General features: G+C 38.3%; 2 protein-coding genes across 2 annotated transcripts in view; one reads left to right on the top strand and one right to left on the bottom strand.

Moving 5' to 3' along the window:
• Nucleotides 36-11,155, top strand: ARL1 (ADP ribosylation factor like GTPase 1). Its single transcript, XM_005680512.3, has 6 exons — nt 36-824; nt 3,009-3,146; nt 5,046-5,127; nt 6,014-6,125; nt 7,909-8,087; nt 8,814-11,155. Exons 1-6 carry the CDS (start codon nt 821-823, stop codon nt 8,842-8,844), a joined length of 546 nt encoding a protein of 181 aa, XP_005680569.1. The 5' UTR covers nt 36-820; the 3' UTR covers nt 8,845-11,155.
• The window catches only part of UTP20 (UTP20, small subunit processome component), an 86,922-nt gene continuing 77,159 nt past the window's right edge, over nt 15,879-25,641 (bottom strand). The window contains exons 55-62 of the mRNA XM_005680513.3: nt 24,992-25,123; nt 24,388-24,520; nt 22,478-22,665; nt 19,887-19,958; nt 18,028-18,291; nt 17,717-17,843; nt 16,445-16,590; nt 15,879-16,201 (exon numbers count right to left, since the gene is read on the bottom strand). Coding sequence (XP_005680570.2) covers nt 16,046-16,201; nt 16,445-16,590; nt 17,717-17,843; nt 18,028-18,291; nt 19,887-19,958; nt 22,478-22,665; nt 24,388-24,520; nt 24,992-25,123 — 1,218 coding nt within the window. The 3' untranslated portion in view covers nt 15,879-16,045. The remainder of the gene's footprint in view (nt 16,202-16,444; nt 16,591-17,716; nt 17,844-18,027; nt 18,292-19,886; nt 19,959-22,477; nt 22,666-24,387; nt 24,521-24,991; nt 25,124-25,641) is intronic.

Raw genomic sequence — 25,641 nt, 5'->3', positions numbered from 1 at the left:
TTAACAGGATAATAAAATATTAACAAGCACTGCATTTTGAAAAATGACGGTGCCCTAAAAATACATACCTTTCCTAGAGTAATGACTTTAGTATCAGGAAAGGTACAGGTGGAAGAAAGGAGGGGCTCTAACGCTGAGCCTACAGACCACTGCGACGCCTAAAATCTCAACAGCCGCCTCACTGTAAGGCTGCTCCGGAATGGTGGCGCAGGGCTCTTCCTATCATTACTATGTAGTTCTATTTCCTGATCTGAGAAAGGAACTGGGGAAAATCAGGTAAACTCCGCAGGGTGCTTCTGGACCAGGAATTTCTGCGTCGCCGCAACCTGCGCCCGCGCCCAGTCAGACAGCCGCATCCAGGCGCGACGCGCATTCCTGGTTGGCGGATTCGTCACTTCTTGGTGTCAGAAGTTAAAATGAAAATTCTAATTTATCTACTTCGGAATCACTTCTTTTCCAAGAAAACAGAAGCAAGAGCAACTCGGAGTCCTTGAATCTTTTTTTTTTCCTCTCGTGACTCCCACAATATCTACACCATGTTTGCCGGGGATTGCGTCGAAAGCGACGACGCGGACGCTCAGGCCTCGGTGTCCAGCGCGCAGTCGCGGCGGCCCTCGCTCCCGCCCCTGCCGGGAGGTCCGACGTGGAAGTTGCTGGCTGACCAAGCTTCCAAAGAAACTGTCTGGGAGCCAAGAGTCCGAGCTGTGCCGGAGCGCAGGCCTAGGCGAGGGGAGGTGGCGGCGCCGAGACTCGAATAGGAGTCGCTGCCGAGGTCGGGGCCGGTCTCTGACAGTGGACGAGGGCGGACAGGCGGTTCATCATGGGTGAGAGATCTGAGAAGGGAGCCTGGGCGCACTGAGAGGCCGAGGCCGCGGGGGCTGGGGTTGGGGAGAGGAGGAACAGAGGGGCAGGCCTGGGAAGCCCAGCCAGCGTCTCAGGGAGCTGGTTGCTGAGGACTTCGGTCACCTTGGCTCTTCACTAGTGTGCGTGGACTCTGCCTCGAACCTTCGCTTCCTGTCTCCCCGCGGCGTCAGGGGTGGGTCACCGTGGGTCGGTGAACTTTTCCCTTACCTCCTCGGACCCAGCGCCGCTTGCTGGACGGAGTTGGTCTGCGAAGCTTGGCAACATGTCAGTCGCAAGTTCGCTAAGGTTTCTTGGGTGAAAGATGAGCTCTGACCTTGTAGTGGCAGCTTGATACTCTCTCCCTGGTCGCTGGGACAGCGTCAGTTTAAAATCCAAAAGGTGTTGCTCGTAATGTTTTATTGCCAACACGGCATTTATCTGCTTGCCTTTAACTTTTTCTGTAAGAGAGGAATATGGCGGGGGAAGTGGGCAGGGAAGGTATTACTGGTCAGTGATGACGTTTTAAACCCAATTTTTGGAGTGCTAATTGAGGGAGCTACATTGTCGTCAAAAGCATCAGATAGAGCTTCGCTCCCCAATGGAGCCCAAATGAAGGTGCAGATTTTTTAACTTGTTCACAACTCTCCAAGTGATGCAAATTCTTTGGGTTATTTAAATACCTCAGCTATTTTCTGGGGAGTTTCCATCTTGCTCTGAAACATCAGAAGCACTGCCTTGTCTTTTTGCATAACCCTGTAAGTTTTTTTCCTACTGCCTCTTTTTAACCTGTAAGAAAGGGTTTTGTCAAGTCACACTGCTTATGTTACAAACTTTCAGGGTTCTCTAGCCCATGGTGGATTCATTTTTCCAGACTTGTAGTTTAAAATTTTGTCATTTCTTTGTAAAATAACCAGGTGTTGTTTGTGAGCATCGTTTCTGTTGTCAACTTTTTTATATTGTCAGTGTAACTTTTTTCTAATCTTTTCAAATGTCTTTTGGTAAGAAAGGGCCAGAGTGCTTTTATTAGGTGGGGAGGGGTAATCATTAAAGAAAGAACTTATTTTAAAAGAGCATCTTGTTTGATTGTAGACATAATAAAGATTCTGAATTTCCACCTCCCTCACTCTTAGGGGTTATTTTATTTAAACACACAACAATTTAATCTATTACTGGGAGGCCCTGCTGACACAGAGGATGATTTTAAATTTTAACTTTTTTTCAGCTGTATTGAGGTATGAATGACAAAAATTGCGTATATTTAAGGTGTACAGCATGATATTTTGATATATATATACATTGTGAAATAATTACCACATTCAAGCAGATTAACACGTCCATCACCTTACAGTTACCCTTTTTGTCCGTGTGATGAGAACACTTTGAGATCTGCTGTCTTAGCAAATTTCAAGGGTACAATATATTATTAATTAAATATAGTTACCATGATGTTCATTAGATCTCCAGAACGTATCTTCTAATGAAAGTGTATACCCTTTGACTAACACTGTCTGATTTTCCCCACTCTCCCAGCATCTGGTAACCACCATTCTATTCTCTGTTCACAAGTGCTTTTATATTATACAATACCTTGTGTATAGGAAGCTTTCTGGTAATAGTTCATGATATGTTGAATGTAGCTTTATTACTAATTTTTAAAATGTTTTCATCAAAAATAATTTTTGTTATTTTTGGCTTCTGTCTCAATTTCTTTGCAAGTTACATTCCTTACGGAGAATTCTCAGTGATTGAAGGTACTTATGGTACTATTGTTGTACAACAATAATAATTGCTTTTCATGTTCAAGGATTTCATTGTCCCACTATCATTCTAATTTGCCCTTTAATTTCTAGGGGTAATGAGGATATCATGTTAAGCTATCCATATTCTCTCGTTTAGAAAGTGAGCTACATGAGGGGAGTCATATTTCTCTTATTTTTTGCCTATATCTTCTGAGCCTGCCTAACATAGTATCCAGGACATCGTAACAATCAGTAATTACTAGTTTGATGTTGAATGATGTGTTTCATTGGAAGCAATGTTCCTATGAATGGAGGAAAATACTACAATGTTATTGAATTTAGTATAGCTTTTAAAGAACAAGATTAAATGTTTTGTGGATCTAGTTCTTGAAATGATATTGAAATACATTTTTGTTATTTTCTAAGGTGGCTTTTTCTCAAGCATCTTTTCCAGTCTGTTTGGAACTCGGGAAATGAGGATTTTAATTTTGGGATTAGATGGAGCAGGAAAAACTACAATTTTGTACAGATTACAGGTTGGAGAAGTCGTGACTACTATTCCTAGTAAGTGTTGGTATCATAAACTAATTATAGGATAGGGGCTTTTGTTTTCCATTGAAAAAAACTTTCTTTCTGAATACATATGTAATGTAATTAATAAGATTTGTAGACTTCTATGAGCATAATATTGATAACATTTTTTTTCATAAATTTATGGACAGCTTGGTGTAATTTATGAACCCCTGTCCATGGCTGGGTTCTGCTGTTTAGAGCTGTTTTAAAAGTTGGGTAGAGTTAAGCCACATAATATCACTGAGAGCCAGTATCTTTACTGATAAAATGAAGATAATAAATATTCATTTGCTTTGAAAATAAAGCCAATGAATAGGGAAAATGAATCAAGTATATAAAATAATTTGTAATTCTGAGTAAAGAATTATCAGTATGTCGATACTAAGTTATACTATTACATGTGCAGTGTTTTTTTTTCTGTACTTGTTATTATTTGATTAAGATTAGGTGTTTTTTTTTTTTGAATCCTATTGATTATTTTTAAAGATCTGAGTTGAAGAGACTGAGTGTTGAATTAATCTGGAACTTAAAAATATCAAGAAAAGTAACACCTTTAAATCAATTGATATCTTAGAAAAATATTCTTTAGTAGTACTAATTTACTACATAAGAAGACTGTTCTGTTACTTATACTATTTTCATTTTTTTACCCTGATCATTAGTATACTTAAACTAAGTTTAATAGTTCGTAGAGTTTGTTCAAGAATGTCTTTAAGTTACTCCGTCACTCAAGGTATTTCTATTTAGTACCATTTAAACTTCCAGATTAAAAAAGAAAAGTCTAGCTTTTACAAAAGAACTTTTTGGACCATGTCATCTGTTACTTCTTGCTACCGCGTTCAAGAAATTTCAGTTTCTTTGGTTTTTGGTTCTCAAATCTCCCATCTGTGCTGCAGTTGAGTCATGGTGGCCGCTGTGGTACCCACAGCTCAGTGGATTGCGTTTTAGCAAATGTGGTTTATACCACGTTCTTTCTGCAAGTAAACAACATTTGTAATTGAGGTTGAAGATGGTGATTACACTGCTACCTAATTCTAAGGGAGACATCATGAACTTGCTTTTTACTTTTTCGCTCAAGATGTGCTATAGTAATTTTTTTATACTTGCCATATATACTCTTAAGCATCGTTTACCAGTATAAACTTAAATCTAAAAAATTAATTGTCCAGTTATAGCTGTAAGTTACATTTTACTTTGTTTTTTTTAAGTTTATAAAATCTTAGTAATTTTCATATGTATAGCTTCTAAGTTTTTTCAGCATCTTCTCCAGCTCCTCTGGATTCCTTTCATTGAAAGTAATAGTATCTTGCTTTAGGCATGTGATGCCAAGCTCCACCTAAGAAGGATGGCAGGGAAAGGGGTTGAGACTCTTCCCTTTTGACCATCTAGCTGTGACCTTACTGTGGATGAGCTCTTGAGGAAGTCTTCAGAGGGTCTGTGAAGTTCCCTGCCTTAGCGAACTCAGCTTCCATAAAGAGGTATACAGCCATTGCTGTGCCTTACTGAAGTTTAGAATCTAGGCTTTATCCTATTTGCTACATACCAAAATTCCATTTTTTGTAATACGTTTACAACTGTCCTTTCTAAGTATAACTTTCTGAACACTTTTGTATGCCAGCGTTTAACATAATAGGATTTCCATTGAGCAGATTATCTAATTGCAGAGGTGGCTGGGGGTTCTTATATACCCTGAAAGTGGGGTTGATCTTGCTTATTGGGGGAGGGTGGTGTGTGTGTGTATGTATAGCACAGCATACTGTCGTAAATGGAATAATATTTGAACTAATAATGTGATTCAGCAATTACCACTAATTGCTGAAACTCAGACTGCACACTTTGAAGACAGAAGGTATTAGTCTACATATACTATTAATTTGCTTTCTCTTCCAGCCATTGGATTTAATGTTGAGACAGTAACATACAAGAACCTTAAATTCCAAGTCTGGGATTTGGGAGGACAGACAAGCATCAGGTATGGTATAAAGGCCAGACCATTTTGTAGTATTGGGATCTTTATTGCTCTTTTAGGGTTAACAGCAATAAACCAAAATATGTCTTCTTTTGTAATGTAATAGGAGCTACCTAGTTTAAAATGAGGTAAACCCACCTTATTCTCTCAATTAAAATCTGAGAATTAAAGATTTTTAACTGAAAATAATTAAAATCTACAGAAGTCAGTTTTTCCTATATCACTTAGATGAAAATTTTTTCCATGAAAGTCTCAAGACCTGATTATTTCAGTAGTTTTTAAATAAAAAGAATCCTCTAGTTAATACTTGTCAGTCCCTTCCTCTGTGAGACAGACTGTTTTGGATTTCATGAAAATACCTTTTGGGCCCACTATTTAGGACTAGATGCATTCCCCAAGCACTTTGCTGCCTTTTAACTCATTTTATTTCTTGAACCACTTTGGATTCATTTGTTAATTTTAGCCATTTCTACTTCTTGTCTTCAGTGATCAATTTAAAGTCTGTTACTAAAATTATTTTTAAAGAACCCATTTCTCTTAAGGAGTTTCTAGTTAAAGATTTATAAGATACAGTGATCAGGTCTGCCTGAAACATTTTTTCATCAGTACATTTAGTGATTTTATAAATTCTTCTCTCAGCCTGTAGTCTAAACTTATTCTGAAGCTCCTTGATCCTGTTTTATCAATATTCTTTCTACCCATTCCCATCTGAGGGATATGATACATGTCCATCAGAAACAATCATCATGGCATTGATATTGATATGGGTGCGAAAGGATTGGCAAGTAACACCCTTCACCCCACCATAGCCAAGTCCTAGCATATAAATTAACCTATCAGTTTCATATTTCAAATAATAATATATTCTCCCTTTCTGAATTTTCTTTAGGCCATACTGGAGATGTTATTATTCAAACACAGATGCAGTCATTTATGTAGTTGACAGTTGTGACCGAGACCGAATTGGCATTTCCAAATCAGAATTAGTTGCCATGTTGGAGGTAAGAAAACTTTATTAAAATGTGGGTAAGTCATTTATATTTGCTTGCACTTTTTATTATTTATTGTCACATGCAGAAATAAGTAAAAGGGAAACAGGGGTCTCCCCCACACCCATGTCTGTAGTATCATTTTCTTTTATGCAAATTACTTTCTATTCCAAAAATACTGTTGGGAAGAGTTGAAGACAAAAAAAAAATTCCAGTCCTGTAACTTCCTTTAAATAAAATTCCTTAATTTCCAGAAAATTCAGAGCTAAACCCTTTCTAAACTGAAGTGACTATCTACATCACTTCTGTGAAGTGATTGTTTTTTTTAATGTCTTCATTTCTGGTTGTATAAATTAGCATATGGAAGCAGATTTATTATATAAGTATATAAATAATAAAGTATATTTGTTTTAGAAACATTGAAGTTCAGAATGGATTTCTGGCACAATTCTGGCCCCTGTTTACCTCTCCCAGCTTGATCATTTTTTTACTCTTTCCTGTGTTTACAGTACTTCAGCCATACCAATATTTCTTTTCTTTGCTCAGTGAGTTTGTGTACCTGACACCTGGTTTAGGGTTTTGCACTTGCTTCTCCTGCTTGGAATTCTCCTTCCCCAAATCTTTGTGTGGCTGCCTTCTTGACATGTTTTATCTCACATGTTTCTTCCTCAGAAAGGAGGTCTCAGTTATATTCTAACCCTTTATCTTACTTTATTCTTTGTAACTATTTACCATTTCTTTCCATTATTTGAAACATATTTGTTTACATATGTATGCTTCCCACCCTAAAGTGTAAAGTTCTTTGCCTTTACCTTGTACCCCTGATGTGTGGAACAGTGTATCACAGCTCTTAACGAAGAACCCAATACATTATATTCACTGAGGTTTGTAAGATACTGATAAGCTAACTGAATTTAGAGGGTGCATTAAGCAGTCATCTAAAAGATTTTAAAATTGTTAAATAAGCTTCTCAAATGTACTAATGATTAACTTAATAATGAAATTGCCTTTGCTTGAGAAAATTAGATGTATAGGTTTCCTTTTCCCACTAAAACTATGATTCTGAATCACTCAATTATTGAATGTTTAAGTTCCAGGCAACTTGATTCCTAGTTAGAACCAAAACTTAGAATATTTTGGACTTCTGAGTTCTTGGATGATTAACTTCTTAGTAGCTTCCAATTTATAAATTTCAACCTAAAGTTTTAAAGTTTTGCCAAATTTTTTTTTAAACAACATAGCATCACATTTATCATAAAAGCTTCTTAGACCAAATTCAAAGTATAAGGAATTTTAAGGGACTGGTTAAATGCCTCAGCTATAACATATTTTTAAAATATAAGCTTTATTTAGCTGTAATTCACATGGTATAATAAACTTTTATTATATGAAGTATGGCATAAAAGAAATGGATTATTAACTTCAGTTCCCAATTCTCAAATTGTATTGGATTGTTATTAGGTTTTTTGTAGTATTAGGATTTGACTTGTGTACTCTTTCTCCATAGAAAACTAAAAGTTGTATTCATTCTTTAGGAATTAACTTTTAATTAATTCAATCAATATTTATTTATTAGTGATATAAAGTACACGTGGAGGTTGAATCAGGACTATTATATTAAAACTTACAGACACAAAACCAATTTGTTTTACCTTTGTACACAAAACTTCTAAATTGAGTAAAGAAATATAAAAAGGAGTTAGGAAATATGCTTTTAAAATAAGATTTTTGTTTTGACATTTCTTCCTAAACTCAGGAGCAAATTGATTAGAGAATATTTTTTTATTTTACTTAGGAAGAAGAGCTGAGAAAAGCCATTTTAGTGGTGTTTGCAAATAAGCAGGACATGGAACAGGCAATGACTCCCTCAGAAATGGCAAATTCACTTGGGTTACCTGCCTTGAAGGACCGAAAATGGCAAATATTCAAAACTTCAGCAACCAAAGGCACTGGCCTTGATGAGGCAATGGAATGGTAAGTATGTTTCCAGAAGCCATTTGTGGATTTGTGTGTACATGCATTTGTAATTTCCCTTTGGTCTTAAGGATGAAATCAGATTACTTTGCATTTTATCATATTAAGTTCCTCCACCTTTTTCTTCCACTCGTTTTCATGTATATCTGCTTTTGTTTTAGCCACACATACTAATTATAGTTAGGTAAACCACCTCTCTGCTGTATTAATAGCTTTTTCCTTTACTCAGCTCACCCTCCAGTTTCTTATCCTTCAGGACTTAGGTTGAGGCTCTGCTTCTCAAGAGTCTTTCTACCTCCAGGCCCACTGCCTTACCACACACACAGATGTCCTTGTCAGAGATCAGTGATATAATAGTACTTGTTACACTGTCTTGTAGTTGATTTGTGCATCTGCTCATTAAATTATCATCTCCTTGAGAACTGAGGCTAGTTTTCATCTCTGAATTATCTACATCTGACCTGGCTATAGTAGGTAGCAGCCTGGAAAGTAGCTATTTGGTTGTTTTTGATTTTTCATTCAAAGCATAGACAAAGTGAGAGCTAAAATATACCCTTGTGGAAACTGAGTCCATAACTTCATTCTTTTAATATAACCATCTTAACCTTCATCATTTAAAGTGCTTTGGAATTCATCTTCAGTATGAAATTTATATTATAAACGGTCATTCTCTATACCTGAAAATTTGAAGTTAATTTTATGAAACTGTTCATTTTCTCTTCACAGGTTAGTTGAAACATTAAAGAGCAGACAGTAATTCAGTCACTTTTGCTCCTCTGAAACGAAGACCACATCACATATCCCTTTGGAAACAGTTAAGTGTGCTCCACACTACTAAATGTTAAAGCTGTCTGATTGTCAGCATATACCGAACTGACTGGAACATTTGTAATACATATTAAAACTAAGTATTTGGTTGGAAGGGTAACTCATCGTGATTGAACCAACTGAATGTCTGCCCTATATAATGTAAAATATTCCTTCCTTGTTATCTTGTGTTAAGGTATATATTCTATTTGTATGTAGTCCTATTATTCAGATACAGTCCTATTAAAGAATGTACTCTTAATGAGGAAAAAAACCCTCCGATTTTTAAATTAGTGGTTGCATCTTGTTTGTATTAACACTAATGAATATCTTAACTCAGATTTTTCCCTCTAAAATGAATTAGGTTTTTCCAAAGATTAGGCTCAATAGAGAAGGCCAAGAACTTAGCGTGGGTAATTATAGTCTTCATTTGTTTAATGACCACTTTATCTAAGCTGTTTAGTTTAAAAGCTTTTGGTTATAGGCATGAAATAATTATTTTGGTGGCTAACTTCACTGACTTATCTGTAATTATTATTTTATACTATTTATAGTTGTTTAGGAATTTTTTTCAGATTTGGACCTACTCAGTCAATTTGTACAGGAATCCTGCCATGTAGCTAGGACATCATTTTTACATCTTCATTTTTATGGACATGGGCCCAAAATGCTGATAGACTGGCTTGACTAAAGTCACCTGCAAGGGGATCTTACAGTGAGATTTCAGGGTCAGAAGCTTGTCCCATGAACTATACTATAAATTCCTGGAAGTGCCAGCATTGACAACACAAGTTAATTCCTTATGTAAAATTAAGCTAATAGAAGTTGACATAGTGCATTCAAAATAATGTCTATAAATTTTTCCGTACTAGTAGAGGTAGTAGAAATAGTCCTCAATGGTTATATTTGATCAAATTCACAACACATTAAACAGAATTTCATATTAAAGGAAATTTTTTGAAAACAAGACTTATTTTAAGAAGCTTTGTAAAGGATGTTTTTTACTGTCTTTGGTTCCTTCTATCTACCTGTAATTGAACATGTGACTTTGAATGGTGAAAAGTCAAAATCTTATTGATTCTAGAGGGAGAGAAACTAAGTATTCCTGATTTAAAAAATTAGACTTACTGCTGCTAGACTATCAAAAACAATTATTTCCTAATGGACTTTTTAAAGGAACTTTACAAACAACCCAGTCTACAGTGAGACAGAAGTAAATAGAGACCTTAGTAATTACTAAAATTGGGAGCAATTTTTTTCAGGCCTTCTTCCAGGAGCACATGTTCCCAGTGTACCCCAAAGTACTAACAATATATAACTGACATCATGTCCTGATTTGCAAGGCACTCCTGATGAGCAAACTGTCTTTTTCATATTCATATCCCTAATGTCCAGTATGGTACCTGGCACATTATGGCACTTCAGAATATGTTCATGGTTAAAAATGGTAGGCTGTATGTCTGTCAGCTAGGAAACTAGTACATCAGCACTTTATACTTGGGTCCCTTTCTGGTCAGTGGCACATATCTAGTGTTAGACTTGTACCTAAATGGATAAGCACTCCCCAGTGGTTCAGGAACACTGAAAATAGAAGTATGGGGAGGTACAACCTTGGCAGGCAAATACTGCCTGACAAATAGCCTTGGTAGCAAAGGCCTGCACTTGGATGATCCTGATCCCTCTGGTTTGCCACAAAGAATAGGATGGGATAAATAGAGCATACACTGACATTAACCTGGTATAAATGAGAAGGTCCTTGTCTAGCAGGAAACAGCTGTAGGTTACAGGAGGTTGAATGTTTATATTTATAAAAATCTACTTAGTCTTGTTTCATGAGAAGCCTGAAAAGGACCAAACTTGAAATCAGAGCATATGAGTTCTAGGCACAAAGGGCCACTCCATCAGTTTCTGTTTGGTTTTTCTTTTTGTACAAATAATATCAAAGGTTTCTTTTAGCGCTAACATTCTGTTTTATAATTCTGTTTAGTAGTTGTGCTGTGTCATGTGATCAAATTTAGAAAGAGAAATTGAGAGTGGAATTCTATTATCAGAATACCTGAGATGCACTTTAAATTGTGGAACTGTAAGCTCCTTGAGGGCAGGGACCATACCGTATTTACTGTTAGAATCCCTTGCATCTAGCGTGGTGCACCTGGCACATACTTGGTACTGGGCTCTCAATAAATATTTACTGGAATAAATATTGATTAAATACTGATTAGAATGATTAAATATTGATTAAAACAAAGCCGTGCTCAATATACTTGAGATATTTATTTTTCCTGACTTTGCCTTTAGTATTAATAACTTTTGATTTATAAACTTTCTATAAAAGCAAATACCTGCACTTTAAATCACTTAGAATTGGGTCTGCTTTCCAGGATGCCCCATGTTTATCCTTTTGGGATATTACAAACACCTTGGAAGTGTGAGAACTCCTGTTTGAGATACAAACTACATCCCAACACAAATTGTGAAGTTCATGAATGTTTGAACATTTGATTCCTATGCCATATGCTGTAATATTCTAACCCTGTCACCATAAAGAGCATGGGCGTTCAGTCCCAGGTTTAATCTTGACTCTGCCACATTCAACCTGTGTCACCTTTAGGTAGATTATTTAACCTGAGATGAGATTCCTTATCTGTAAAATAATGAGTTTTAGGAAGCTGTTAGAAAGACTTAAATAAATGAGTTAAATAAAATGTAAAGTGTAGGATTTTTCCTCCCCCTACCCTTCCAAATGTATTGGATACTAAAGAATATTGCTTCTGTTTAATATATCAAGTGTAGAGAGGCAAAAGATAACATATGGTTGAACAACATAATGCCATACTGTTTTCCATAGTATTTTATAAAAAAGTTCCCTTCCTCCACGCTTCCCCACATTTGGTATTGTCAGCCTTGTTAATCTGAAGGGTTCAAAATGGAGTTTCACACACATGTTAATCTGCATTTTCCTAATTATTAACAAGGTTAATACAGGAGTGACTCAAAAAAAGGACATAGCTGATACCAAAACCCTACTAGTACAGGTTTTAGTCCTTTAATTTCTGATGTGGTGAGACAGTGGTGTCTAGGGACTCCTACAGCCAAGGAGGAGGTTTTGAAGTTCATGAGTGCTACCACGAGCTGGTCTCAAGACAGTGACTTACTAACCAGTACACCAGTTCAGTCGTTCAGTCGTGTCCGACTCTTTGCTACCCCATGAATTGCAGCACGCCAAGCCTCCCTGTCCATCACCAACTCCCGGAGTTCACTCGACTCAGGTCCATCGAGTCCGTGATGCCATCCAGCCATCTCATCCTCTGTCGTCCCCTTCTCCCCCTGCCCCCAATCCCTCCCAGCATCAGAGTCTTTTCCAATGAGTCAACTCTTTGCATGAAGTGGCCAAAGTACTGAAGTTTCAGCTTTAGCATCACTCCTTCCAAAGAAATCCCAGGGCTGATCTCCTTACGGTCCAAGGGACTCTCAAGAGTCTTCTCCAACACCACAGATCAAAAGCATCAATTCTTTGGCGCTCAGCCTTCTTCAGTCCAACTCTCACATCCGTACATGACCACAGGAAAAACCATAACCTTGACTAGACGGACCTTAGTCGGCCAAGTAATGTCTCTGCTTTTGAATATGCTGTCTAGGTTGGTCATAACTTTTCCTCCAAGGAGGAAGTGTCTGTTAATTTCATGGCTGCAATCACCATCTGCAGTGATTTTGGAGCCCCCCAAAATAAAGTCTGATACTGTTTCCAGTTTCCCTATCTATTTCCCATGAAGTGATGGCACCAGATGCCATGATCTTCATTTTCTGAATGTTGAGCTTTAAGCCAACTTTTTCACTCTCCTCTTTCACTTTCATCAAGAGGCTTTTTAGCTCCTCTGCACTTTCTGCCATAAGGGTGGTGTCATTTGCATATCTGAGGTTATTGATGTTTCTCCCAGCAATCTTGATTCCAGCTTGTGTTTCTTCCAGTCCAGCATTTCTCATGATGTACTCTGCATATAAGTTAAATAAGCAGGGTGACAATATACAGCCTTGACGTACTCCTTTTCCTTTTTGGAACCAGTCTGTTGTTCCATGTCCAGTTCTAACTTGCTTCCAGACCTGCATACTTAAGGCAGGTCAGGTGGTCTGGTATTCCCATCTCTCTCAGAATTTTCCAGTTTATTGTGATCCACACCGTCAAAGGCTTTGGCATATTTAAGCAGAAGTAGATGTTTTTCTGGAACTCTCTTGCTTTTTCCATGATCCAGCAGATGTTGGCAATTTCCAGTTGAGCTATTTCAAATCCTGAAAGTTGATGCTGTGAAAGTGCTGCACTCTATGCCAGCAAATTTGGAAAACTCAGCAGTGGCCACAGGACTGGAAAAGGTCAGTTTTCATTCCAATCCCAAAGAAAGGCAATGCCAAAGAATGCTCAAACTACCGAACAATTGCACTGATCTCACATGCTAGTAAAGTAATGCTCAAAATTCTCCAAGCTAGGCTTCAGCAATACGTGAATCGAGAACTCCCTGATGTTTAAGCTGGTTTTAGAAAAGGCAGAGGAACTAGAGATCAAATTGCCAACATCCGCTGGATCATGGGAAAAACCAGTACACAAGTACTGGTTACAGCCTGTTACAGCCATATTTGGTAACTGGGTTAAGGGCCACTTACGTTTCCTTTGCAATGCCGATTTCTATCTTTTGCCACTTTTTCAACTGTATCATCTTTGTTGGTTTTTGGTATTTGTTATATAGCCTGGGTGCTGTTAATCCTCTTATCAGTATAAGGTACATACCACATCCCGGGTGTGTCATCTTATAAGTAGAAGTTCTTTTTTCACATCATCCCTCTCTAGATAGCACTTTTTGTCTTATTTTTCATTCTCTGACAGGACAAGCCCCTTACGCTCTTCTTTTTTGAGTATCATGGCTATTTTCGACTTACTATCTTCCATATAAATTTTAGAATCAGCTTGTTGGGATAATATGAGGAACTCCTTTGGGATTTTGCTCAGATTTGTATTTAACCGTAGGTTTCCAACTGGGGAAGAACCAGCAACTTATGATACTAAATCTTCCTACCCATGAATGTGAACTTCTCCATTTGTGCAGATCTTTCTTAATGCTCAAGTGTTCAGTTCAGCAGTCGCTCAGTTGTATCCAGCTCTTTGCTCCAGGCTTCCCTGTCCATCATCAACTCCAAGAGCTTGCTCACATTCATGTCTATTGAGTTGGTGATGCCATCCAACCATCTCACCCTGTCCTCCCCTTCTCCTCCTGCCTTCCATCTTTCCCAGCATCAGGGTCTTTTCAAGTAAGTCAGTTCTCTGCATCAGGTGGCCAAAGTACTGGAGTTTCAGCTTCAACATGAGTCCTTTCAAAGAATATACAAGACCGATTTCCTTTAGGATGGACTGGCTGGATCTTCTTGCAGTCCAAAGGACTCTCAAGAGTCTTGCTCCAACACCACAGATCAAAAGCATCAATTCTTGGGCACTCAGCTTTCTTTATAGTCCAACTCTCACATCCATACATGACTAGTGGAAAAACCATAGCTTTGACAAGACAGACCTCTGTTGGCAAAGTAATGTCTCTGCTTTTTAATATGCTGTCTAGGTTGATCACAGCTTTTCTTCCAGGGAGCAAGTATCTTTTTAATTTCATGGCTGCTATCATCTGCAGTGATTTTGGAGCTCCCGTCTGTCACTGTTTCCATTGTTTCACCATCTATTTGTCATGAAGTGATGGGACAAGATGCCATGATCTTGGTTTTTTTAATGTTGACTTTTAAGCCAGTTTCTTCACTCTCCTCTTTCACTTTCATCAAGAGGCCCTTCAGTTCCTCTTTGCTTTCTGCCGTAAGAGTGGTGTTACCTACATATCTGAGGTTATTGATATTTCTCCCAGCAATCTTGATTCTAGCTTGTGCCTCATCCAGCCCAGCATTTCTCATGATGTACTCTGTATATCAGTTAAATAAGTAGGGTGATGATACACAGCCTTGACATACTCCTTGCCCAATTTTGAACCAGTCTGTTGTTCCATGTCTGGTTCTAACTGTTGCTTCTCGACCTGCATACAGATTTCTCAAGAGGCAGGTGGTCTGGTATTCCCATCTCTTGAATTTTCCAGTTTGTTGTGACCTACACATAGTCAAAGCCTTTGGATTAATCAATAAAGCAGATGTTTATTGCTTTTTCTATGATCTAATGGATGTTGGCTATTTGATCTCTGGTTCCTCTGCCTTTTCTAAATCCGGCTTGAACATCTGGAATTTCACGGTTCACGTACTGTTAAAGCCTGGCTTGCACGATTTTGAGCATTACTTTGCTAGTGTGTGAGATGAGTGCAACTGTGTGGTAGTTTGAGCATTCTTTGGGACTGACTGGAATGAAAACTGACCTTTTCCAGTCCTGTGGCCACTGCTGAGTTTTCCAAATTTGCTGGCATGTTGAGTGCAGCACTTTCACAGCATCATCTTTTAGGATTCTAAATAGCTCAGCTGGAATTCCATTACCTCCACTAGCTTTGTTTGTAGTGATGCTTCCTAAGGCCCACTTGACTTTGCATTCCAAGATGTCTGGCTCTAGGTGAGTGATCACACCATCATGGTTATCTGGGTCATGAAGATCATTTTTGTATAGTTCTTCTGTGTATTCTTGCCAGCTCTTCTTAATATCTTCTGCTTCTGTTAGATCCATACCATTTCTGCCCTTTATTGTGCCCATCTTTGCATGAAATGTTCCCTTGGTATCTCTAATTTTCTTGAAGAGAGCTCTAGTCTTGTCTCCTTGCTATTCTTTGGAACTCTGCATTCAAATGGGTATATGTATCTTTATAAATATCTATGTAAAATTTTATAATTTTGCGAATCTGCTTGATTTACTAACTTCTTCTACCTGCTGTCTTGCTATTTTAATGTGTATTTTTAATAAAAGAAAACTACATTTTAAACTCTTTAGAGTCAAAGGCTTTTTAGACAGTGAAGATACAGTAGTAGTATGAAATATTTTAATTAAAAACAAACATGAATTATATTAAACTGTATAATATACAATCTATGCCAAAGTTTAAATTAAATAATAAAACCTGCTATGATTGTGGACCAGCAGATACACCAGAAAGTTCATGTTTCCGGGTAAGTTCGGACACAGCACAGGGAGCACTTTACTCCACCATTGCTAAATCTTTCAGGCTGTGGCTCTTTTGTCTCTTGGCCTTATAGCCTGGACGCAGGAACTCAATCTTTCTCTTCTTTGCTTCACTTTTATTTTTGTGTTTCTTCAGCTTTTTCTTGGCAGCAATATCAGGATTAGTTACAAACTTGAAAAAAGAATAGAAATTTTGTATTACTTTTAAAGTAAATGTTAAACCAATGAAATTCAAATGCAGAAATGAATCATTTTTGAACATCACAAAATATGGAGCCCCAGCTATAAAGTCCCACCTCTCAAACATAGCCAATTCCTCTTTCCTCCCTGGGTAAGTATGACACACACATGCACACACGCTTGGTTAAAAACAGTTAAGCCCAATGAACAGGTCAATTTGAAGCAGCAAGCCTACCTCCAAAGCCTTTCTCTTTTTCCGGAGTGCCCTTTTCTCAGTAGCCTGTTTCTGTACAGAGGCAAAGGCTAATGAGAAGCTCTCAAGCCCGACCAGCTTTTTCAGTAATTCTATGATTTCCTGGGATAGATTCTTCAGTGAAGGATCTAATGATACACAGAGTAACAATTAGGAACGCATAGGAAAGGACATATTTGAATATGTACAAAATTAACATGCAGAATTTAAATTCCCAAGGCATGATCGCTTTTGTTACTTCAGCATTAAACACTGATCTGAAAACTAGTCTCTGTTTCTGAGTTCCTGAGAGGAGAATAAGCAGAGGTGTTGGACACAGCATTCCATGGCACCTCCTCATCAAGGATGCGGCCAGAGATCAGAGACCATGAAGCACCTTCCCACGGGGACCCTGGTTCAGAAGACATGGAAGTAATCTGAGAACTGGACAGACGCTTTGTGTTATCTTTATTAACCTGCTCAGGTCTGTGCAGATGGGGGCAAAGAAAGGTAAGTATGTATCTCTAGGTCCTCTCTAATTCATGGGTCACAGAGGCTTGGCTCTGGCTGTAACCTCTTTTTTTGGGGGGTGGGTGGGGATCAAAGACTCCTTTTAACCACCAGTGCCTGGCAAATATTTGGCGCTCAATAAGTGCTGGTTGAGAGCCAAAGCCAACCTGACCTACTCTAAAACACTCTCAAGGTTGTAGGAATAAGATAGCTCCTGTTTTGACACTTACTTCATTTATTAATATTTTAAAACTCTTAACATTCACTTTACTCCCTTGCTTTCCAATCCCGAATTTCCACTAGTCCTGTTACCAAAAGAGAGAACTTAAGGATCATTGAGGGAAAGGTACCAAATGAACCAAGCAAGAAAATATACTAGGAAAAATGAGAACATCTGAAGTAAAAACTATTTGATAGTTTTGCCTTATAATTCTTAACAGACTTATAGTGACATTTGTTCAGTATTGTTCACAGCACTGTGAGGTTTAAAACCACCCCAAATTAGTTTTCTTTTAATATTTAATCTACACTTAGGAGTTAAAAAACATCATCCTTCAGGAGAGAAACCTTGACTCTTAAGACGCAAAAAAGCATACAGAAGATAGTAAAAAATAATGCAAATATGCTTTGTTTGTTTGCTGTTGCCTTGATACCGAGCAAGTTTTCTTTCTTAAACTCTGGCAGAAAGGGAGGACAGAAAAGAAGAAGGAAGCATTCAGGAGAGAAGATAGGTATTTTAACATGTAGAAGACGATGCAGAATTACCCTGCTCTGAATAGGTGCTGTTCAGTTCCCGGAACAAAGGCGCTATGATCACTGGGAGGTACGGCTTCACCTTGTCTCTTCCAAGGTCCATTGCTATGGCTCCGAGAAATTTAAAGATGCATGTTCTCTGAAAGTATAGATCATTTTTCTTTTGTACTTGTAGCTACAGAGTTAACTTAGAAAACAAGGTCTTTTTAGGGGCAGATATTATGCTACAGTTGTAGGTTCAAAAGGTTTTAGGGACTTGGGAGGATAGCTAGTGTCATTAAAAAAAAAAGACTACTTTTAGCCATTTTGCATATGTACCACACCTTTAAGGGGTTTCTAGGTGAATACGCAGCTTCCACTTTTGCGATCCGGGACAATTTCTGGATCAGCCAGAGCAGTGTGGCTGGCCTGCTGTGCTCTTCTTTCTCATCTGCACACGGCTTGTGTTCTTCCACACCCTCTCCGGCCATGCCATCACCTAAAACTTCCTGTTCTTCCATGTCTTCTTTTATGTCCCCTTGCTTGTCCCCAGAATCAGGTTCCAATAAATACAAGACTTTGGCTACAAACAACAAATTCTTAACAACCTTAAATAAAGGGGGTGTGGGGAGTGGGAGAGAGGGGAAAGGTAAGAATTAGATTCTGATTTTGCAATAAATATGGCTTGGAAAAGCAGAAGCTAAAACAGTATCCTACAATTAGACAATAAAAAACTGGTATTCATGAGCAGTCCCTTTTTGTAAAAATTCAGTTTACCTGACAGTGTGTCCAAATCTATTTCCATGTAACTTTTATCCATTTGGCCTACTTCTGTTCTTTAAGGTCCCACTGAGTAATTTCATTCTTGACCATCCATTTATATTTTTCAAGAGAGCTTTCATCCTCATTGCATTAAATTCCTTCATCTAGTCCTCATAGAAATAACAGTTTTCATTTTTTGAGCACTGACTAGTTGCTTTGTATACATTCCAATTCACCTTTAAAATATCCCTATCAGGTACTACTGGGCTTCCCGGGTGGCATTAGAATCCACCTGCCAATGTGGAGACGCAAGAGACATGGGTTTGATCCCTGGGTCAGGAAGATCCCCTGAAGCAGGAGATGCAACCCACTCTAGTATTCTTGCCTGGAGAATCTATGGGCAGAGGAACTTAGGAGGCTACAGTCCACGGGGTTGTGAATAGTCAGACACAACTGACCACATCAAGTACTATTATCAGCAGGGAAAATCAAGGCAGGCTCAGAGTTGTTGAATCTCACCCAAAGACAAAGTGGTCAGCCAGAAGTCAAAGGTCTTTAGAATTCAAGCCCAAGTTCTTATATACTGAGCCTCTTCTTTCCCACATATCCCTTTAAATCAAACTGTCCAGGGGTGTTTTTTTCAGTCTTATAATAATGGACCCATTTATCGAATCCTAATCTTGGGACATCTATGAAATCTCTGCTGTGGGTATTTCACACCTATCGTGTGATGGAGGAAATCAAGTTGGTTTTGAACTCCTTCACCATCCTGGCTACTCAACAGAGTAGCAGCCAGGAGAGTCTACTGTGTGCCTAAAGTTCCCCCAAGTGTGGCACTCAGAGTACTACACGCTGTCCAAGGCTAGCCTGGCTATCAAGAGTTAATGCCAAGAGTATCACTTCCTTCTGGAAGCTGGGCCTTTGTGAGGACAGTACCAGATTTAGAGGCCTTTCCCTCCTTAACAGCTACTTCACATTGTTAACTCGAAGATTAAGATGAACTAAAATCCACAATTTCGTTCATCCTGAGTCAGTATTAGTCAATCTCTTCCTACCTGTCCTGGGTATGTATGGTTTATCAGCCTCTACTAAAATATATTGTGTGAGACCCCACCCACTGTCCACCCTGGACTTCTTTGGCCTCACTTTGCTATCCATTCCCCCTGCATTGGGAGCACAGTCTTAACCACTGGACCACCAGCAAAGCCCCCAAATATACCATTTTTATTGGTAATTTTAACAGAGCCAGGAGTAATCCCAGTTTGGACTCCAGAGTCGATTAGATATGTGTGCCTAATTGATCATGTATGTAAGTGTTTTTTATATTTCATTTCATTCCTCAAGACTTAACTAGGAAAAACAAAAACTAAATGTGAGCTTACTCCTATACTGTTGGTAGCATAGGTCCCTTATATTTAACTGGAAGGATCATGATACCTACCTGCTCTCCTAGAGACTGGTCCAAGAATTTGGAGTGCAACTGATGGCAAGAGGCTAGGCAGATACTTTTCATCTGTGAAAAGAAAATGGACATTGGTAGACACAATACAGGGTATTCCTGATTGTTTTCAAAGACTTCAAGTAACTGTAATAATGCAACTATGGTAGTAGATTTTTGTCTGAATGAGCACCTGCATAGATCTAGAGAAGGAAGGTTCATGAGCAGAAATTAAATGTTCCCTTCTGTCTGTCATAAGCATTTTAACTAAAGGACATGGGGATATATAAGTCATAATCTTTAGATTACTGGTAGACAACTTTACAACCTTCAAATACTTTTCCTTCCTCTTTTCTTTTCTTCCATCCTTCACTCTCTTTCCTCAGAGAAAAATCCACTACCTTAGTTGCACTATTATAGTTACCTGAAATGTACCAAGGGAACATTTCATGCAAAATGGGGACAATAAAGGACAGAAACGGTATGGACCTAACAGAAGCATAAGATATTAAGAGGTGGCAAGAATACACAAAAGAACTGTACAAACAAACAAACAAACAAAAAGAACTGTACAAAAAATACCTTCACGACCCAGATAATCATGATGGTGTGATCACTCACCTAGAGCCAGACATCCTGGAATGCAAAGTCAAGTGGGTTTTAGGAAGCATCACTATGAACAAAGCTAGTGGAGGTCATGGAATTCCAGTTGAGCTATTTCAAATCCTAAAAGAGGATGCTGTTGAAGTGCTGTGCTCAATAAGCCAGCAAATTTGGAAAACTCAGTAGTTGCCACAGGACTGGAAAAGGTCAGTGCTCATTCCAATCCCAAAGAAAGGCAATGCCAAAGAATGTTCAAACTACCACACAATTGCACTCATGTCACATGCTAGCAAAGTAATGCTCAAAATTCTCCAAGCCAAACGTCAACAATATGTGAACCATGAACTTCCAGATGTTCAAGCTGGATTTAGAAAAGGCAGAGGAACTAGAGATCAAATTGCCAACATCCATTGGATCATAGAAAAAGCAACAGAATTTCAGAAAAACATCTATTTCTGCTTTATTGACTATGCCAAAGCCTCTGACTGTGTGGATCACAACACTGTGGAAAATTCAAGAGATGGGAATACCAGACCACTGGACCTCTTGAAAACTCTGTATGCAGGTCAAGAAGCAACAGTTAGAACCAGACATGGAACAACAGACTGGTTCCAAATTGGGACAGGAGTACCTCAAGGCTGTATACTGTCACCCTGCTTATTTAACTGATACACAGAGTACATCATGAGAAATGTTGGGCTGGATGAAGCACAAGCTGGAATCAACACAGCCAGGAGAAATCTCAATAACTTCAGATATGCAGATGACACCACCGTTACGGCACAAAGAGAAGAACTAAAGAGCCTCTTGATGAAAGTGAAAGAGGAGAGTGAAAAGCTGGCTTAAAACTCAACATTCAGAAAACCAATATCATGGCATCCAGTCCCATCACTTCATGGCAAATAGATGGGGAAACAATGGAAACAGTGGCAGACTTTATTTTTTTGGGCTCCAAAATCACTGCAGATATTGACTGCAGCCATGAAATTAAAAGACACTTGCTCCTTGGAAGAAAAACTATGACCAACCTAGATAGCATATTAAAAAGCAGAGACACTACTTTGCTAACAAAGGTCCATCTAGTCAAAGCTATGGTTTTTCCAGTAATCATGTATGGATGTGAGAGTTGGACTATAAAAAAAGCCGAGTGCCGAAGAATTGATGCTTTTGAACTGTGGTGTTGGAAAAGACTCTTGAGAGTCCCTTGGACTGTAAGGAGATCCAACCAGTCCATCCTAAAGGAAATCAGTTGGTCCTGAATATTCACTGGAAGGAGTGATGTTGAAGCTGAAACTTCAGTACTTTGGCCACCTGATGTGAAGAATTGACTCATTTGAAAAGACCCTGATGCTGGGAAAGATTGAAGGCGGGAGGAGAAGGGGATGACAGAGGATGAGATGGTTGGATGGCATCACCGACTCAATGGACATGAGTTTGAGTAAACTCTGGGAGTTGGTGATGGACAGGGAGGCCTGGTGTGCTACATATAGTCCATGGGATCATAAAGAGTTGGACACAACTGAGCGACGGATTTGAACTGATCCTCCACTCATTCAATGTGTTTATGGTGTTCCCACTATAAGCCAGGTGTTGTGATAGGCCCTAAGACACGGGAGACAGACAGAACATGGTCCCTGCCTAACATTTTCATGAACGTGATGATCTCACTGAGGCATCAGCAAGGTTATGAAGGAGGCGCGACAGACAATATCTTCCTTTCCAGCACTGATAAAGAACTTAAATATGTAATGGAGGATACATGTGCTAAATAAGCAAATAAAAAATCTGATTAGGGTCTAAAATTTTTCTTCGAAAAACCTTGGCCTTGAGGGTGACCCCTCTCTAGTTACTAATACTCATGTGGATCCACATGTACATCAAGTTGTTGACTGGAAGAGTTCCTCCCAAGGGCCAACCCTAAGATGGTAACATGAACCAGAATGAATACCTCACGAAGATGAGGGAAGGAAAAGGTGTTAGAGAAATCTTACCTTTTGCTCAAGGTCACTTGTTAGGAAGCAGATTGCAACAGGTTCCGAGACTTTGTTTTTAGTTTTTCTGACATGCCGTTTTCTAATAAGTTCCTCAGGTTGGCAAGAAGCAAAGAGTAATCCAAAAATCTGGGCTGCTGTGAGCCACACCCAGCTGTGCGGATATCTCAAGTGGGACTGCACGTGACCTGAGGGAGCCAAAATGCATTCTCAGACGTCTCAAGGCTTTCCTGACTCTATGGTGGTGAGCATGACTAATTTAGGCATTTCTTGAGTATCTATTATATGCTTGAATTTAGGAACCAAAGATGAACAAAATAGTCCCTGCTTCTCAGAAGTGAGGTGGAGACTGAAATAACTAGAGAACCAACTTCTACCATGAGAAATGACATGAGGAGAGAGATCTGAGTAAGCCTAAAAACAGGCCAGTTTCATAAGAACTTAGCTTCAGATTCAAGGAGGTAAGGTAGCATCAACAACTGCAATTTCAAATTAAAATTAAATATATATATGGGTACACTCGTTTCTCCTAACTGTTGAAATCAGTGGCACCAGGTAGCTGACTGGAAAGGTATCATTTAATAAGGCATTCTGTGTGCCAGCCATAGGCTAAGTGTATTACACATATTAGCTCATTTAGACCTCACAACAGTTCTGTGAGGTTGGAATTGTCATTCACAGTTTATAGTTCCAAAGGGGGCTAAGTAATGTGCCAAGCTGTACCAGGCAGAACCAAGCCTGGACCCAAGCTCAATCTGGCCCCAAAGCTCATATCCTTAAATATGGCCTCGTAAAGGATCTTCATTATGTGCCCTCAAAGCTCATATTCTTATGCTACTCTCAGAGCCACTCTCCATATACCACACTTCGGAAGTGCAATAGAAAAGCCTTGTGTTGGGGAACAGGACTAAAATTTTGAATGATCCGTGTCATATCTGAGTTTTAGTCTATGCTATATTTTATGAAGATGGTTTTACTTTTTTTTTATATGAACCATTGTAATATCTCAATGGAGCCATACCAGAGTAGGCTATACAGTAACTTAGAAACTGGATTATTTTTCTCATAAAATCATGAGTTCTCTTGAAACAAATGGTTATTTAAAGCATTCATTGCAGTGTCTATTTCCTAGTATTTAGTTTTGATTAATCAAAGCTAAAATGTTTAATTAATAATTCTAGGATCTTATTTTTTATTTAAAGAGTGTTACATAACAAATATTTCCATAGCAATGGAATGATTTAATAAATTATGGCACATTTACATACAATGGATTATTTATAGCCAATTAGAAGGATATCTATTAAATGTTATATATAATATGCTTACTTAAATATAAACAGGATATAAAAGTTATATGGAATTAGGCAACCTCAAAAAAACCCTATGGCTATTTGACAAAAGTAAGACTGGATGGAAATGTGTAACAAATAAGTAGCAAGGAGGACTTCGGGAAACTTCTTCCTTTCTTTTACTCCTCCATAATTAACATAGTTGGGCTTCCTTGGTGGCCAGTGGTATGGACTCCACTTGTGATGCAGGAGACACAGGTTTGATCCCTGGGTCAGGAAGATCCCCTGGAGAAGGAAATGGCAACCCACTCCAGTGTTCTTACCTGGGAAATCTCATAGACAGAGTAGCAGCCTGGAGGGCTACAGTCCATGGGGTCACAAGAGCCAGACAATACTTAGCAACTAAACAATAATTAACATAATTTATTTATAAATGAAATATATTATTTATGAGATTATATTAATTTGCTTTTCCTCCCAGAAAAACATACTTTCACTGGGTGCCATTGCCTTCTCCGAATCAATCTGAAAGGCCTATTAAATCTTTTTCTTATGAACTTTCCCCCGATATTATATATTCCTAATGTGTTTATTTTTAAAGAAAAAGGAAATACTCACTCCAGATTTTACTCAGAGTTTCAGAGGGCTTGGTAAACTGAATGATATTACATTCCTTGATGAGTTTACTTATCAGTATAAGAAAACTGAACAGAAGGCGATCTGCAGCTTTTTCTTCAGTCTCTTCCATGATCTAAAAGTAGGAAGAATGTTAAATTAATTAAGACAATAATTTCAAAGTATTCTACGGACATTTTCACTCCAGGATGTACATCTATAGCAGGGTTTCTCAACCTCAACACTGCTGACATTTTGGTCAGGTAATTCTTTGCTTTGTGGGACTGTGCTATGCATTAGAGGATGTTTAGCAATACTCTGGCATCTACCCATTAGACGACAGTAACACCCTTCTGTCCTCCAGTTGTGACAACCAAGACTATCTCCAAACATTGCTCAATGTCCCCTAGGGGCTTATGAAATTTTGATCATCATATACTATGGAAGATAACTTAATCTTCATTTCAAAAAAGAAGAACTGCACTGAGTTCTTACTTTTATTAATAAAAAAATTTTTTTGACACAAATATTTAACCTGTTAGCTACACTACCTCAAGTAAAACTACAAAACTAAGCCAATACTTTTACTCCCTAACAAATAACTTACATCTGTAAAGTTTTCAGGATCAATCTCCTTTTCAATCACAGGGAGAACAATTCCAAGTCTTCTCTCAAAATTGACTCCTTCACTCTCCGCAAAAAAGCCACAGATCAGGGCAGCTAGTTGTCGATTTAAGCGCTACAGAAAATAAAACCATGACAAGACAATAAACTTGGGAGGCTATTTCTAAAACTGAAATGAAGGTGGTTATGACTGTCCTCAGCAGTTCTTTATGATACCAGAAGTCAACAGAATGTGGATTTTTGGTAGCTAATATGAAAAATACAAAGAAATCTTCATCTCCCTAGAAGAAAAATTTTAAAAAGTGGTATTCATGATTATCCACTGAATAACTCTTTCCTCATTTTTTTATTAAAAAAAAAAAAAGCGTTCCAGGCCCCCTGCCCAAAATCCCATTCTGATTTTAAAGCCAGTGTTACATTACGATGTGTTGTTTGTATTCCACAAAGATGGGCCAGTGATGATAGGGATAGATTTAGCAAGTTGATATAATTATTGGCAAAATACATTCTATAAATTGCATAAGCAGATATTCATCAATGGAGATGAATTGGAAACAAAGATACCAATGGAGATTGATTAAGTAAATTATAATACATTCATGTAGTGTAGTAACTGGGCAACCCTGACCTTGT

Source organism: Capra hircus, chromosome 5 (assembly GCF_001704415.2).
Source record: "Capra hircus breed San Clemente chromosome 5, ASM170441v1, whole genome shotgun sequence".
Taxonomy (NCBI): Eukaryota; Metazoa; Chordata; class Mammalia; order Artiodactyla; family Bovidae; genus Capra; species Capra hircus.
The sequence above is the reverse complement of the archived record's forward strand: the minus strand, read 5'-3'. Positions and strand labels throughout refer to the sequence as shown.

Coding starts and splice junctions, on each gene's coding strand:
- ARL1 (XM_005680512.3), top strand. Junction 3,147..5,045: donor AGTCGTGACTACTATTCCTA/GTAAGTGTTGGT, acceptor TTTCTCTTCCAG/CCATTGGATTTAATGTTGAG. Junction 8,088..8,813: donor CTTGATGAGGCAATGGAATG/GTAAGTATGTTT, acceptor TTCTCTTCACAG/GTTAGTTGAAACATTAAAGA.